Below are 13,804 nucleotides of genomic sequence, written 5' to 3'. Positions count from 1 at the left end.
CCTTGGCAAAAGTTCAGGTAACCCACTGCCGAGGTGTAGTTCTGAGTAAGGGACCCCATGTTGGTCACAATGCACCACAATGCACCACGTAGTGGTTCATAGGGTTCCCTACTTTCCCAGGTCCCTCTCCACAGGCCTGCTGCTTTCACAAATAAGGGCTGGTAAGCCACTTTGTGAGTGGTTCTAAAGACAGGACCAGTGTGTCCACAGTCCCTATACCAATTAGTCATACTGTCTGCATGGTTTCCTCATCCACCAGGTCACCTTCCCCATTCCTGCCGCTCCAGCAACAGACGTCTGGTGACTCACATTCAGAAGAAATGACTCAAGTGGATTCATTGGACCTTTCTACCGGTAAATCAGGCTGTGTCTGCATATTTCCTGCACCTTATTCGTCCTTCATCGCTTAAGTCTGCGACTGCAGTTCTGGTGTGTAGCGCCATTAAGAGATGGGGTGTGGGCGTTTCCTGCAGGTTCTATGGACCTCGCAGCAGCACTCTCGGTTACCCTTCTAACAGCGTAACGTTAGTCTTCTCAGGGTTTCCATGCTTCCGGACATTTTGGATGTCTGTGGTTCCCTTTGTGGTGGCAATCTTGGTACCCCTCTATTATCATGAGGTACCCATGTCTTTGTCCCTACATATGTTCTGGACATCCTGCTCATGTAGAGCCTTCCTCCCCTCCTTTTCGGTGAAGTCTGCGGCGGTTGACCACCTCTGTTCTGGCATGGGGTCTGCTGGGGCGACAGCCAGTTCTGCAGCCCCCCCATTCCTCCAGGTATGTTTCTGGGTTCCTGTATGGAGGGGGTGGGGCTCAGGTGCCTGTTCTGTTACCTTAGTCATTGGCAAGGATGTCTCCGTGGCCGCACCATCTGCCCCCTGTTTTTTTTTCGCAGAGTCCAAGGTTTTGCCCCAATGAGGTATTTCCTCCCAACGCTGTAGGTTACTGCATGTTCTTCTTACTTGCATTCTTAGTCATGTCTTTATATCTTCCCAACTCCAGTGTCCAAGATTCAGATCCCTCTGGGGACAACATGGCTCCTCTGTACCTCTGTGTTTTCTCAAGGTTCCTGGGGGCTACGTTCACCCAGTACTTTGACCCGTTATGGTAGGGTGGCATTTCCTTGCTCCTACAGTACACTGCGCTCTTGGGAAATACCCTTCCACAAGGGGTACAGGGATCAGGAAGCTTGGCACAGTCAGTGCCTGAGTTTCATCTCCACCTCCCCTTGTTTTCCCCTCCACTAGGGGGCTATTTCTCTGAGCACTTTTGAGCTTCCCCCTACATGGGTGGGGTACCTGGCTGGGCCTTTGTTTTTTTGCTGGGAACAATCAGAATTGCTTTCCGCCGGCTCTGCTTGTGTGCTTACTGCTCACTATTGCAGCCTGGCTCTCCTCCTGTTTCTATACCCATTTCTTAATTCTTGTCCGCATAGCCTTATACGGTTCTTGGGTGTTTCTCCGGGATTCCTTACTAGGGTCCTTCGGACTTATCTCTTGGTTGGCTTCTCCTACTGCTTTGTGACAAAACTGATTACCTCACTTCCAGTTGGAGGGTATATCCTGCCAGGGAGGAGCCGACTTTTTTTTCCTAGTGTCAGCGCTTCCTAGTGGCAAGAGAATATATATACCCATGGTCTCTGTGTCCCCCAATGAAGGCTACGAGAAAGAGATTTTGCGGTGAGTACCAAAAATCTCCTTTTTAAAAAATCTAAACTTCTTGTTCCCAGGTATAGAAAACCTTAAAAAGAATTAAACACAATTGGTATGGCTACATGTGGAGATGTCAGAACGAATGTTATTTATCATGCACAGTGAATGCCACTTTAGTGTTGCTATAGTTATAAAGGGGGGGGGGGGGTTGGGCTCACAAGTTTTGTGAACAGCCTGGGGGCCTATGGTACACGTAATCCATCAGTGAGTACATGTACTACAGGTAGAAAGCAGTATGAAACATGTAGATTATAGGTAGAGGACATTACGGGACAGGAGCGTATTTACTATTTTTCTATTTGCTGCAATAGGTACTTGGACTAAATACACCATATTAGGGTGATTCCACAAGGGTTTGAAATGTTTCATGCAGATCTGTCATGAATACGCATCAAAAACTGTATGAGTTACTTGCAGATTTTTTTTGCAGATTCACTGTGGATCTCACCCCTATACACAAAATGCGGTGAAATCAATCGCAAATACACAACATAATGATGGACTGTACAGGTACAGCATACAGGAATGACTTTACTCTGACGGACACTGGGAGTCACGTATTAGACCTCCCTGCTATTCCACCTCACCACTGAGGTTTTATATTTCTCTTCTACACTGACGTAGAGCTGGCATTTACAATAGATAGTAGTTTGATAACAATGTACAAAAAACTAATAATAAATACCAAACAGACACATAATAAATAAAAAAAAAACATACTCAAATCAGTGCGGTTGTTCAGACCCACATTATCTTGTGCTCCTGTTTGGATTATTAAACAAACTTTTAACTGTAGAAGATGCTTATTTTTAGCAACCCCTACCTCATTGAATGCATGTTCAATACCAGCAAATCTCAGGACTTTGTTATCACCATTGAGTACTTCTTTAATATGACAATAAGACAAGTGGATCTCTTTCCAATAGTGATTAAATGAAAATGTTCCCTAATTCTTGTAGTTAGCGGGTGGATAATCTCTCTATATAGAATCAGACACAGATAAGCGTACACTATGTAACAAATTTTGCTAGAAATAAGCTATCTTGTTTTGAAAGTTCTACCATTAATAGTTAAACTGTTCCCAACTAACATAAACTTACACCAGCTACAAGATCCAAACTTGTGGTTGCCCAACGATGTGCTTGAGCCAAGCCATCTTTCTGGCTTCATTGGTTGAAACAATCTGCTCTGGACCAATTGGTCTCTGAGATTTCTAAGTACAAAATGCTATTGTGATTTAGATACTCTCAAGCTTTTTGGATCTATATTGTTCTCCAAAAGGGACCAGTATTTCAATTCAGTTATTTTTTTATTTCTTAGGACATAGCACAATACTTAAATGAGAAGCAAAACCTCACTCCCTGATCTTGCTTAGTTTTATGATTCCTTCTTTTTGATTTCTATCTCTCTCCAGAGACTGGTTAAGTAAATACTCAGGGTATCCTCTGAGACACAAATCTCTTTTCAGGTCTGTTTCTCAAAAACCTGATCATTACTATTAAAGGAGTAGTCCAGTGGTGACCCAGTGGTGAACAACTTATCCCCTATCCTAAGGATAGGGGATAAGTTTGATATTGCGGGGGTCCGACCGCTGGGGCCCCCTGTGATCTCCTGTACGGAGCCCCGACAGCCCGCGGGAAGGGGGCATGTCGACCTCCGCACGAAGCGGCGGCCGACACGCCCCCTCAATACAACTCTATGGCAGAGCCAAAGCGCTTCCTTCGGCAATCTCTGGCTCTGCCATAGAGATGTAATGAGGGGGCGTGTCGGCCGCTGCTTTGTGCGGGGGTCGACACCCGCTATCTGGCCGGAGAGCCTGGCCCCCGTACAGAGAGATCGCAGGGGGCCCCAGTGGTCGGACCCCCCGCGATCTCAAACTTATCCCCTATCCTTAGGATAGGGGACACGTTTTTCACCACTGGACTACCCCTTTAATTCTCCTCCGACGAAGGAACTGGCCAAAAGGGACAGCTCATGTTATCTGAGAAAAATGCTAACTATCAACGTGCAACAAAATGTTGATGGCAATTGTCTTCCTAGAACCCTTTGTGGCCAAAATGCCGTTCTCTACACTAACAGTCATATCCAAAAAAGTCCAAACAATAGGGTGTGTGTGGCAAAATAAGACATGTTCATGTCGTTACTATTTAGGTAAGACCTAAATTCCAAGCTTTTCTCAAGGACTGTGAGAAACAAATTTGCCAATTGCCCGCTCTACGTCACTGTGGGGGAGGCATATAAAACCTCAGTGATGTCAAACAGTAAGGAGGTCTAATGAAGCGGACTTTATTCGTTAAGTTATCCCCTGTTAAGTAATCCGTGACTCCGGGCATCCGTAGAGTCGTTCCTTTATGCTATACCTGTGTTTTTCTTTAAAAAGAAATCCTCCATCGTTCTACTTTTGGTTGGTCGATGACTGCTGTCTATTCTGAGGTTTAGCACCACATGAAGCAAGGTGATTTTTGGCTGATTATTTATGACACACTAAAGGTTACTCATTAGGCTGTGCTGGTAGCTACCTTCCTCACTTGACACATAATGATTGACTGTGGCTGAAAATCTGCAGGTAAATTTTTAAGCTGGATTCATCCCAAGGGAGAAAAATGTTTTTCTTTCCCGAGCTGCAGCATAGCGACAGCAGTTACATTGGAAACATGCATCAAAAGCTGCCTCCCTCAACAGTGCTGCCCTAGGCACAGGCCCATAGGTTCCTAATAGTAAATACAACACTGAGTAGGTAGGATAGAAAGCAGTGTAGGACAGGAAGTAGTACCAGAAAGTACAATAAATATAGTATAGGTAGAAAGCTGTACACAACATGTAATACAGAGAGAAGTGTAATATATGTATTACAGGTAGAGAGTATAGTACTGGTAAAAAGCACCGTACATATGATACAGGCAAAAAGCTGTACAGTACATGTAGTACAAGTAGATATTAATAAAGTACATGTACAATTCAAGCATATACCAGCACATGTACAGGTAGAAAGATAACACATAAAGCATAGACAGACAGCTGTAAAGAATTTGTAGTACATGTACTACAAAATGAATGAACCATAAATGTGCATAATTAAATTATTATTGATATTCTAGATGGTTCCTTTCTTCTTCAGGTTACCCATCTTTTTGACAATGGAGCAACTGTATTCTTTGCAGTTTTCATGGCAGTTTGGGGTAAGAATTTCCAACTTTTATTATACTCCACCTGCATTTCACTACATTCTTAATGTCCTCCTGAGTAATATGCAGGGAATATAAATGTAACATTCACCTTATAAACTAAACAAATATTTCAAATATTTTAGCTACTGTTTTTCTGGAGTTTTGGAAACGAAGAAGAGCGGTCATTGCCTATGACTGGGATTTAATAGACTGGGAAGAAGAGGAGGTAAGAGTAACACAGAGCATGTACTTTAATTGTTCTAACACTTAACTAAGATTTTTGGGTATAAGAGTTTCAACGCTGCAAGTTGTATTAAATTATATATTTATTAGGAGAGGAACCAGTCCAATAGCAGAAAAATAGCAGTAAGAGACAGGGACATGGACGTAACCTTTCAAAAGAGCTTCACCTGTTTTTTTTTTTTTCTCCAGTAACTACACAAATGCAACCTTTTCAGACACAAACAAATACAAAACTAATCCTGCTCGTCCATGGCTAACTACACAAAATCTTTACAGGTGGCTTACTACCAGCCGCCCAACAAAACAGTCACCAAAATATGATACTCACACAAGGTAAATGTCCCCTTTTTAAGGCTGCCAACCTCAGGACTCCAGCTTACATGAAAGGTTCCTTACAACCTCCCAGTGCAGACTTGGTTACTCCTTTTATAACCCCAGTATTATTTGGCCTCAGCCTAAAAAAATCTGGTCTGGCATAGGCAGGGGATAAAAGACCCCATTACCAAACCTGCCTTTCATTCGATTAAAATCCAGGCCCGGTGAGAGGATTTACCAAATTTCCTTGCAAGCTCTTGCCAGGGATGTTAACTATTTCCTGTATTCAATATAGCAACAAGAAGAAACAGAAAGTAACGGAGCACTCACATAATAGACCTGTGTCCTGAGGCAGGAGAGTCGGTTTCAATCCCGGTCTTCCATAGTAGGGAGGCGGTGGATGGTACGGGGGGTGGGGGGGTGGGGGTAGAGTATCAGACGCTGGCCACGGACTGTATCACGTCCACTGGCATTACGTCAGGCCGTGTATAATAAGGGGTACTCCGGTGGAAAACTTTTGTTTTTTTAATCAACTGGTGCCAGAAAGTTAAACACATTTGTAAATTCCTTCTATTAAAAAATCTTAATCCTTCCAGTACTTCTTAGCTGCTGAATACTAAAGAGGAAATTGTTTTCTTTATGGAACACAGAGCTCTCTGCTGACATCATGACCACAGTGCTCTCTGCTGACATCTCTGTCCATTTTAAGAACTGTCCAGAGTAGGAGAAAATCCCCATAGCAAACCTATGCTACTCTGGACAGTTCCAAAAATGGTCATGATGTCATCAGAAACCACTGTGTTCCAAAAAGAAAATAATTTCCTCTGTAGTATTCAGCAGCTAAGTCCTGGAAGGATTAAGATTTTTTAATAGAAGTCATTAACAAATATGTTTAACTTTCTGTCACCAGTTGATTTAAAAAGAAAAGTTTTCCACCGGAGTACCCCTTTAAATGCAAATTTTCTTGTAGATTCAGATTGAATATCACCCTGTATGTGAAACAAATAGTCACAAATCCATAATATAATGAGCGGCTGCGGCTTAAAATCTGCAGGGAAAATAGGAATTAATACATTTTTTTTCTTTACTCAATGAAGTGCCTTAACACTGCTACCCAAGGCACAGGCCCACATGTGCCTTATGGCAAATAGAGCCCTGCCCTTTAGCAGTTAATCATAAGCTAAAAGAAGGACTCCATGAACCTGTGCAGCAAAGCCCGTTGGTTGTTTTCATTAAAGGGGTACTCCACTTGTACACTGTCTTGTCAACAACTTAAGGAAGTGTCTATTTAGTTTGTTAGCTTATTCTAAAGCACTACCCTCCTTGTTAGACTGACTGTATTGTGTAGTCAGTTTGACATCATTTTGTCTACAATATGAAATGTTTTAGTAATCTGAACAAGATTTTAAACATATATATTTTTTTTTAATTAGGAAGAAATCCGTCCTCAATTTGAAGCCAAATACTCAAAAAAAGAACGGCTGAACCCAATATCAGGAAAGCCGGAGCCTTACCAAGCCTTTACAGATAAATGCAGCAGACTTGTAGTATCTGCTTCTGGGATATTTTTTATGGTGTGTTATTTTTCCATACATGTACATATGGTAATACATAGTAGTAAAGCCACATAACAGCTTTGTGCATTAGTAATGTAAAAGGAGTTTTTCCATCTCCACGGCTTAGCGGATACTATCTGATCACCAGGGTGTCCAATCACTGGGATCCCCGCAATGTCAAAAACAGGGATCCGTGTCTCCCATTAGAATTAGGTAGTGGGTCGTGCAAGCCCACCATCACTCCATTAATTCTCTGTGAGCTGCCGAAGAAAGCTGAATCTCCGCAGGAGCCATGGGTTCTAATGGAACATTTGGGGAGGCTCCATGGTAGACAATGGTCCCCATTAGCTAGTTATTCCCTCTCTTGTGGATTGGGGATAACTTGTAAGATGGTAAAACCCCTTTAATTCTTTTATTTATTATTGTCTGTTTAGGGAAATTCTAAGCAAACCAGTCAGCAAGAAAGAGGGGTGTAAATAAGCCCACTGCGGTTTAGGTTTCATTATCCATTGCATGCAATATAGCAGATCAGTGAACAGGGGAATAAGGGGCACCTGGTACAAAGCACCCCCTCTCCTTCAGGTTTAAGTAGTAATTTTGGTAGTAGTTTCACCTCCCAACAATATCATAACGTGTATACCACCGAAAGATCAAATTCTGCACTTTTCCAGGCAGAAGGGATTTTTGAGGTTCTTTTTAAGTCACATGGGATATGTTTTCATGTCTCATGAAAAGTAATATACACATATAGTAGGGCTTGTACTGACACAAGCTTTTCTTCTTTCCTTCTTTAGATATGTGTGGTTATTGCTGCTGTTTTCGGCATTGTTATATATCGTGTTGTGACTGTCAGTACATTTGCTGCCTTTAAATGGGCCTTAATCAGGAATAATTCTCAGGTTGCTACCACAGGGACTGCAGTGTGCATCAACTTCTGTATCATAATGCTTCTGAATGTGGTAAGATGCGATGTTCACATACTCAACATTTGCTTTGTTCCTCTCTAAAATGTATGAGCCTGTCACAAAACAATTAGGTTACACTGGGAAATGGATAAATATGCATTTCCTTAAAAGTGCAGCTCTATTTTTAGAGCCACTTATGGGTTTTATTATTTCATTGCATAGGAATCAACCACTAATATAATAATTCAGTATTCTTTGCATGTAGTTTTTTATTGTTTGTAATAATACCCGGTGAGTTGCAAGCAAGACTAGATTAAAGGGGTACTCCGCCCATAGACATCTTATCCCCTATCCAAAGGATAGGGGATAAGATGTCTGATCGTGTTGGTGCCGCCACTGTGGACCCCCGCAATCTCTCCTGCAGCACCCACTTGTCATCAGCTGCAAGATCGCTCTGTGCTGATGACTCACAATACAGGGGCCAGAGGATCGTGATGTCATGGCCCCGTCCCCTCATGATGTCGCGCCCTGCCCCCTCAATGTAAGTCTTTGCTCCGTGCAGCTGATGAAAAGCGGGTGCTGCAGGAGAGATTGCGGTGGTCCCCAGCAGTGGCACCCCCGCGATCAGACATCATATCCCCTATCCTTTAGATAGGGGATAAGGTGTCTATGGACGGAGTACCCCTTTAGGGATTTCCCAACAACATCACTAGACCTGTGCATAAGTTGTGTACATTACCACATCCATTTTCTTCCATGGGGCTGTGCTACAATACCACGCACATCCCGTAGACAAATGTGGTGCCGATTTTGGAAGATAGCAGCCATGCTTAATCCTATCCACAGATTAATTTAAGATACCCTAATGTGTAAAATTGTGAGAATATTTCTATTACAATGCCAAGATTATTGCCAGGCAGTGATCTGGAGAACTAAACACAGTGCAATCTTGGTGTGTCTGTCATATGACATTAAAATCTCAACATCAAGTAGAGAAAAGTAGAGAAACCCAAGGAAATGCAGCCCTATCTCTTCATGCTGGCAGATCTCAGCACCCACTATTCTATGTCTTTATGATCATCAGACTATTTTCCTTGTTTATATTACACCTACACATAAAATACATGGGAAAGAGCCCAAGGTGATTCCCTCATTGATTTAAAGGGGTCATTCAGATATTAAAAACGTATCCCGTACCATCAGGACAGGGCCTGATTCTACCCAGTGATCCCTCCGGCCCCCACCTTCTGAGACGCACTCATCTCGGTAATGACGGCCCACTCAGCCAATCACCAACTGGGACACCGGGCATCTTTGCTGAGACGAGTATGTGTATAGAAAAATGTGTAATAGCACCATATTTATCAAATGCCATGCAACCATTTAATATATTTGGCGCACATACACATTACCACCTCAAAAATAAAAGGTGTAGGAAAATTGTTCACCTACACCCCCCTTGATAAATTCCCCGAAGATGTGTAAAACTATGAATTTGCCACTACAGTATAATAGTATGTTTGTAAATGCATTATAAATTGTAAAATTATGGAAATGTGCTTTAAACTAAAATAAAATATCTATGTATATGGCAGCAAAAATTTTAATTGTAAAATGTATCAATGGTAAAATGCATATATTAAGCCACATTTGTTTTATTTTGCAGCTCTATGAAAAAGTTGCACTTTTTCTCACTAACCTCGGTAAGAATTCCATGTTATTAAATGATAAGTGCGACTTTTATTTATAGTGCAGATTATACATATGGTATGTTTTTAGACTGTCTAGTCTAAGTAGATGCTGTCTTACTATTAAATATAAAGACAAGGGAGAGCACTCCATAGCGTAATACCGCAGGTGCAGGGTCGAGAAGGTAAAATCGGAAATACCCTTACCGAGTGCGGATGTGTAAGCTCACACACAACAGTGGTCAGTGTGGGTGAGAGACAAGGTCCAGTCTGCAACCTTCCCATCCGAACAAGACAATGGCAAAGAAAGACTTCTGGAGGTGATGGGATTCAATGGCGCTGGTCAGGAGCAGACACGTCAGGTAGGTAAGAGAATGACTTTATTCAAACAATGCAGTGCGTTTCACCGCAGGTGCGGCTTCATCAGGCAGTGAAACGTGTTGCACTGTTTGAATAAAGTCATTCTCTTACCTACCTGACGTGTCTGCTCCTGACCAGCGCCATTGAATCCCATCACCTCCAGAAGTCTTTCTTTGCCATTACTATTAAATAGTCATTAGTAAATCTGGGTGTTTTTTTTTTTTTTATTGCAACATGCAACATTTCCAATCGCCATTTTAAAATCTTTCCTCTCATTGGCGGAGTTTAGTTATCACATGACTGCGGCATCTGTTTAGGGAGCAGTAATTGACTTACGGCTGGCATATTTCCTGATATAGGAAGATTTGCATTCTAATGATAACATTCACCAATGGATAAACCATAAATGTAATGGGAAATGCAGAAGAAAGAATAAAGCTTCCTTACACTCTGTTCACACTGGTTCTTTTGTGTCCATTTAACAGGAGCCATGATGGATATAACAAATTCGCTATTCTCTTCTCCTAATTGGTTCCATCGATCCATGAGGTTTCAGTTTTTACTGTAAGGAATATTGCAGTATACTACATACTAGACTACAATATTCTGTATGTGTAGGTGCAGTATCACAGTATCAAAAAAACGTATCCCCTACCCGCAGGATAGAGGTTAAGTGTCAGATCGAGAGGGGTTCAACCGATGGGATGACCGCAATCTACCGCCCAATGCCCCGATCTCTGCATGAATGCAGTGTGTCAACCATGGCACGAAGCTGTGTCCATTACGCCCCCTTCATGCATTTCTTTGGGAGAGCCAGAGATATATGAACCCTGTATCTCCAGCTCTCCCAAAGAGATGCATGAAGGGGGCGTAATGGTTGCCACACTGCAATAAATGCATAGAGTTGGGGTGCCGGGCGGATATTCCGGGGCTATCCCATTGGTCGAAACAACCCCCCCCCCCCCCCCCCCACGATCTTACTTATCCCCGATTTTTTGATACTGGACTTCCTCTTTTAGGTAATAAAAAATAAATAACCTGTAGGAGTGAGAACAGAGAACAAATTATATGTTGTGAAAGTAGAATTGATGTATACGGTTTTTTTTATAGTAATAATAGATGTTTAAATGTTTCCTATAGTAGTATAAATATTTGTCATATATTTACAATTTGTGTCTACAATATGCTTTTAACATCTACAGTTGTGCATGTTTCTACCCACAGAACAGCCACGTACTGAATCAGAGTGGGAGAACAGCTTCACTTTGAAAATGTTTCTTTTTCAGTTTGTCAATCTGAACAGTTCGACCTTTTATATAGCATTCTTTCTTGGCAGGTAGGTGTTTTTCTTTTTAGTTTTTTTTTTGTTTTTTTACTTTAGGAATTAGAGAACATTTTAAAAATTGGTGATCAATGGTCCAATATATGTATACATGTACCATACTTACAGCATCCTCTTAGTTATGTCTTTTTTGGTAGGAATACACTTTAAGGCTTCAGAAATGTTTCATTATATATTCCTCTATGGATCTGTGTTTGGGGAATGTGTCACATGGCAAATGTTAGGTGTAGGACTACATGTCTGTAATAGACAGACCAGTCAATAGGGATGTTTTAATTATTTTTTAGGTCATCAATCATCTATAAATTGTAGCCTTGCATAAAAAAGAAGATTTATGCATATTTTGCATACCGTATTTTTCGCCGTATAAGACGCACTTTTTCTTCCCCAAAACTGGGGGGGAAAAGTTGGTGCGTCTTATACGGCGAATACCTGTCCTATCGCGGCGGTCCCCGTGGCCATCAACAGCCGGGACCTGCGGCTAAGACAGGACATCACCGATTGCGGGGATGCCCTGTATTAACCCTTCAGATGCGGCGTCTGAAGCGAAAATAACACTAACCCGGCTGTTCAGTCGGGCTGTTCGGGACCGCTGCGGTGAAATCGCGGCGTCCCGAACAGCTTACAGGACACCGGGAGGGAACTTACCTGCCTCCTCAGTGTTTGCTCGGTGCCGGGATCCCCTGCATGGCCGGCGCTCTCCTTCGTCGTCATCACACCGCCGCGCACGTGCGCACGGCGACAGCGATGGAGGGCGACATCCAGGGCAGCGGTGACGGGTTCAGAGGGGCGGGGACAGGGGAGTACAACCTCCTATACCAGTGGTCTTCAACCTGCGGACCTCCAGATGTTGCAAAACTACAACTCCCAGCATGCCCGGACAGCCGTTGGCTGTCCGGGCATGCTGGGAGTTGTAGTTTTGCAACATCTGGAGGTCCGCTGGTTGAAGATCACTGTCCTATACTTTACATTGTATTTGGTTCAGAATCTTTATTTTCTAGATTTTTATCCTATAAGATTCGGTGCGTCTTATATGCCGGAGCGTCTTATATGACGAAAAATACGGTATTTTTTTTTAGCTTATTTTAGGTTAGGCAAACCTGTTGCTTTTTCTGCTTCCCTAAGAGCAGTGTAGACTAGCTATGTACCTATGTTCAGCGTTTTGGTGGGCTATGCAACTAAAGCTCCGCCCGTTTTCGGCTTGCTGGATTTACTAAGAAGCAGTTATGTGATGGTAATGCCATGTGCACAGTGATGTGGTGCATTTCATTTTGCTTTCTTGCCCACATGGAGAAGCTTGATTATGTAAAATATCAGTATATACAATGGGCGGTCTTGTCTCGTTTCCTGCTTCCTTTCAGGTCTTGTTAACACTACAGAATTCCAGACCAAAATTTCCATGAGGAAATTTCCCCCCTCTGAAATCGGCGCTTAATATCTGCTGCAGATAGTAAACACCATCCCGTTCACTATAGAGCAGTGCTAGGACTTCTCAATAGTGCGAACTGAACAGCAGAATTTTATTAAAATCAATTAGATGCTGCTGCAAGTGGAATCTGTGTGGAATCCCCATTATGTGAATGGGTCCTAATACATTATTTAAAAAAAAAAAAAGTCCATCATGACCACCTTCTTGGGATTGGTCGGGGTGTCAGTGTTTTGACCCCTACTGATCAGCTTGTAATACTCTATCCTATGTATAGGGGATAACATCTAGAGATGGAATACCTATACAAGGAGGCCCCTTTTTATATAACTTGGCATGTATATTGTTTGGGTGCAGCTTGGTGATGGGAGACATCGTTATAAGTCATTGCAAGCTGTCAAACAGTTTTCTGCTATATACGGCCAGCATTTTTGGCAGGTTGTTCTTGTGTGGGTTTAGCTATTTATTAGAATTAGTCAAGCACAATTTATAGATTCAGTTTTATGGGTTTATCTTTAACCTTTATCATTAAAGGTTTACCGGAAGACCGGGTGCTTATTTAAGGCTTATAAACAGATGGCGGCTGGAAGAGGTTAGTGTATACATCATGCATATAGCTTTTTAATGAACAATGCAAGTTACATAAACCGTGTAGTTTTAAATACATATATTAAAGTGCTATTTGGGGTCACTTGAAAGACTGTCCTATGTTTGCATTACAGGCATTTGGAGTATCCCTTGTATAGGAAACAATAATAAAAAAAAATTTGTAAATGGAAATTTCTATTTACAGTGGTCCCTCAAGTTACAATATTAATTGGTTCCAGGACGGCCATTGTATGTTGAAACCATTGTATGTTGAGACCAGAACTCTATGGAAACCTGGTAATTGGTTCTAAAGGCACCAAAATGTCATCCAAAAATAGGAAAAAGGGAGAAATAAAGAAAAATAAGTAGATAACTAATATAGACAAAGCAAATCCTTCCATATAAAAGTAAGAAAGATCTGCTGGGAGCTGTAATCGCTGTTTATGTCAGTGTTTCCCAAGCAGGGAGAACTCCAGCAGTTGCAAAACTACAACTCTCAGCA

The 13,804-nt window shown here is 42.1% G+C and overlaps 1 protein-coding gene across 4 annotated transcripts in view; it reads left to right on the top strand.

Annotated features, from left to right (window-relative positions):
- ANO4 (anoctamin 4) overlaps window positions 1–13,804 on the top strand; it is a 174,161-nt gene that overhangs the window by 137,935 nt on the left and 22,422 nt on the right. For all 4 annotated transcript variants that reach the window (XM_056574597.1, XM_056574595.1, XM_056574598.1 and 1 more), the window contains 7 exons: window positions 4,831–4,891; window positions 5,023–5,105; window positions 6,871–7,011; window positions 7,788–7,952; window positions 9,565–9,601; window positions 11,171–11,282; window positions 13,249–13,306. In XM_056574597.1, the coding sequence (XP_056430572.1) occupies window positions 4,831–4,891; window positions 5,023–5,105; window positions 6,871–7,011; window positions 7,788–7,952; window positions 9,565–9,601; window positions 11,171–11,282; window positions 13,249–13,306 (657 nt within the window). The remainder of the gene's footprint in view (window positions 1–4,830; window positions 4,892–5,022; window positions 5,106–6,870; window positions 7,012–7,787; window positions 7,953–9,564; window positions 9,602–11,170; window positions 11,283–13,248; window positions 13,307–13,804) is intronic.

The sequence above is a fragment of the Hyla sarda genome, chromosome 4, assembly GCF_029499605.1.
Source record: "Hyla sarda isolate aHylSar1 chromosome 4, aHylSar1.hap1, whole genome shotgun sequence".
Taxonomy (NCBI): Eukaryota; Metazoa; Chordata; class Amphibia; order Anura; family Hylidae; genus Hyla; species Hyla sarda.
This window is presented reverse-complemented; position numbering and strand designations above follow the sequence as displayed.